The sequence below is a fragment of the Gossypium raimondii genome, chromosome 3 (genome assembly GCF_025698545.1).
Source record: "Gossypium raimondii isolate GPD5lz chromosome 3, ASM2569854v1, whole genome shotgun sequence".
Taxonomy (NCBI): Eukaryota; Viridiplantae; Streptophyta; class Magnoliopsida; order Malvales; family Malvaceae; genus Gossypium; species Gossypium raimondii.
Genome location: NC_068567.1, coordinates 1377670 through 1379834, shown reverse-complemented (window position 1 = coordinate 1379834; position 2165 = coordinate 1377670). Strand labels below are relative to the sequence as shown.

At 38.5% G+C, this 2165-nt stretch overlaps 1 protein-coding gene across 1 annotated transcript; it reads left to right on the top strand.

Annotated features, from left to right (window-relative positions):
- The first annotated feature begins 474 nt into the window (after window positions 1-474).
- Window positions 475-1963, top strand: LOC105796067 (galactolipase DONGLE, chloroplastic). The gene has a single exon (XM_012625704.2). It carries the CDS (start codon window positions 534-536, stop codon window positions 1908-1910), a length of 1377 nt encoding a protein of 458 aa, XP_012481158.1. The 5' UTR covers window positions 475-533; the 3' UTR covers window positions 1911-1963.
- The last annotated feature ends 202 nt before the right edge of the window (window positions 1964-2165 follow it).

Below are 2165 nucleotides of genomic sequence, written 5' to 3'. Positions count from 1 at the left end.
GAAAATATAAATTTTACATGGCGATATGTCACAACCTCAGAGCGTCGCATCATCTCACAGACCAAAACTGAGAAAAATTGCTAAGTTCATAGACTAACGAGGACGAGAAAAAATTGAGGACCAAGTTGAAAAAAGTTACTATTTTTAATGACTAAATATAACAGTATCCCTTTTATTTATTTATAAAAGTAATGATGATGACCAGCAGCAACAATTTCAGCTTCGAAAAACCCTACCGACCACTTAAAATATATAAAAATAAATAAAATTCCATTTTTCTTTTTTTAAAATAAAGTTTTTTAATTTTATAAAATTTCCAGTCAAATGTCAAATACACGCCCAACGTGCTGTTTTGTTTTTTTTTTCCTTTTATATTTTCCTCCTTCTCTCAATTTCACCATAAAAGAAACACCGTTTTCATGCCCTTCAATTTTTTACAACTTTCCTTCCTTTTTATATAAATCCCATTTCTTCTCTTCCATTTTCATTCCCCAAATTTCATCTCTTTTCTCTCCTTCTAACAGTGTCTTCACATGGCGTCCAAAGCTTTAATGAAGCCAACCTTGAACTTTAAGCATGGTACCCTAAAGAACAATGAAGCTCAAGTTCAGTCACATTCTTTTGGTCAAGTTTGTTTTCCGGGAAAGAATGGGGTTTCTTCGTCGAGAAAATCTGTTGTCGTCTCAGTAGTAACAACAAAGACAGCATCGCCGGCAACGGTGGTGGCAGTGCCGGTGAAAACTGGTTCGATGGTTTTGTTATCCCAGAAATGGAGAGAAATCCAGGGGTTAAACAACTGGGAAAGCTTGGTGGAACCTTTGCATCCTCTCCTCCGGAACGAGATAATCCGATATGGCGAGTTCGTTGCCGCTTGTTATAAGGCTTTTGATCTCGACTCGAACTCGAAACGTTACTTGAATTGTAAGTATGGCAAAAAGAACATGTTGAAGGAAGTGGGAATGGATGACTCTGGGTACGAAGTGACCAAGTACATTTACGCCACCCCAGACGTCAACATCCCAATCCAGAATGACGCCGCACCTGGTCGTTGGATTGGGTACGTAGCCGTTTCATCGGACGAAGTGACGAAACAGTTAGGAAGAAGAGACATGCTGGTTACGTTCAGAGGGACGGTGACGAACCACGAATGGGTAGCCAACTTCATGAGCTCACTAGCCCCAGCACGCCTCGACCCACTCCATGATCGCCCAGACGTGAAAGTAGAATCCGGGTTTTTAAGCTTATACACATCGGAAGAAGCCGAGACCAAGTTTGGCCTCGAGAGTTGCCGGCAACAGCTATTATCCGAGGTTTCGAGGCTAATAAACAAATACAAAGGTGAGGAATTAAGTATCACTTTAGCTGGTCATAGTATGGGAAGTGCTTTAGCCCTACTATTAGCTTATGACATATCAGAGCTTGGGTTAAACAAAGCTGATCATCATCGTAAAATACCAGTCACAGTGTTCTCTTTCGGGGGACCAAGAGTTGGTAACTTGAGCTTCAAGCAAAGATGTGAACAATTAGGGGTTAAAGTATTAAGAATTGTGAATGTCAATGACCCCATAACCAAGCTACCAGGTGTGTTATTCAATGAGAATTTTAGGGGTTTAATCGGCGGCAGCAGATACGAATTCCCCTGGTTCGCTTGCTCGTGTTACGTCCACGTCGGGGTCGAATTAGTCCTCGACTTTTTCAATGTTCAAAACCCTTCATGTGTTCATGATCTTGAAACCTACATCAACTTACTCAAATGGCCTCAAAGATTAGGGATTCAAAAAGAGGGTTTTGATTGGATGAACAAAGCTAGGGATTTGCTTATAACTGCTCAAAGCCTTAACATCAATTTGATGCCATGGAAAGATGTTGCAATCAACATGGTAAACATGGTTCAATCTCAAAGAACATAAAAAAATGTATATTTTGTTATTAGTTGTTAGTTTTGTATAATTATTAACCCTAGGGCTAGACTTAAAAGGTGAAAAAATAGCTAAATTATACCTTTAGGGTAAATATTTTTGTAATCTCTAAGAAAAATAAAGAGATTATCTTGAAAAATTAAAAAACTTAGTGTACAGATTATTATTTAAAGGCTATTCTCCAATTTCGCAATTTTTTTACACTTAATATATATAATAGGGTTATTCGATGATCAAACTCGAGAT

Coding starts and splice junctions, on each gene's coding strand:
- LOC105796067 (XM_012625704.2), top strand. CDS start 534: ATGGCGTCCAAAGCTTTAATGAAGCCAACCTTGAACTTTAAGCATGGT.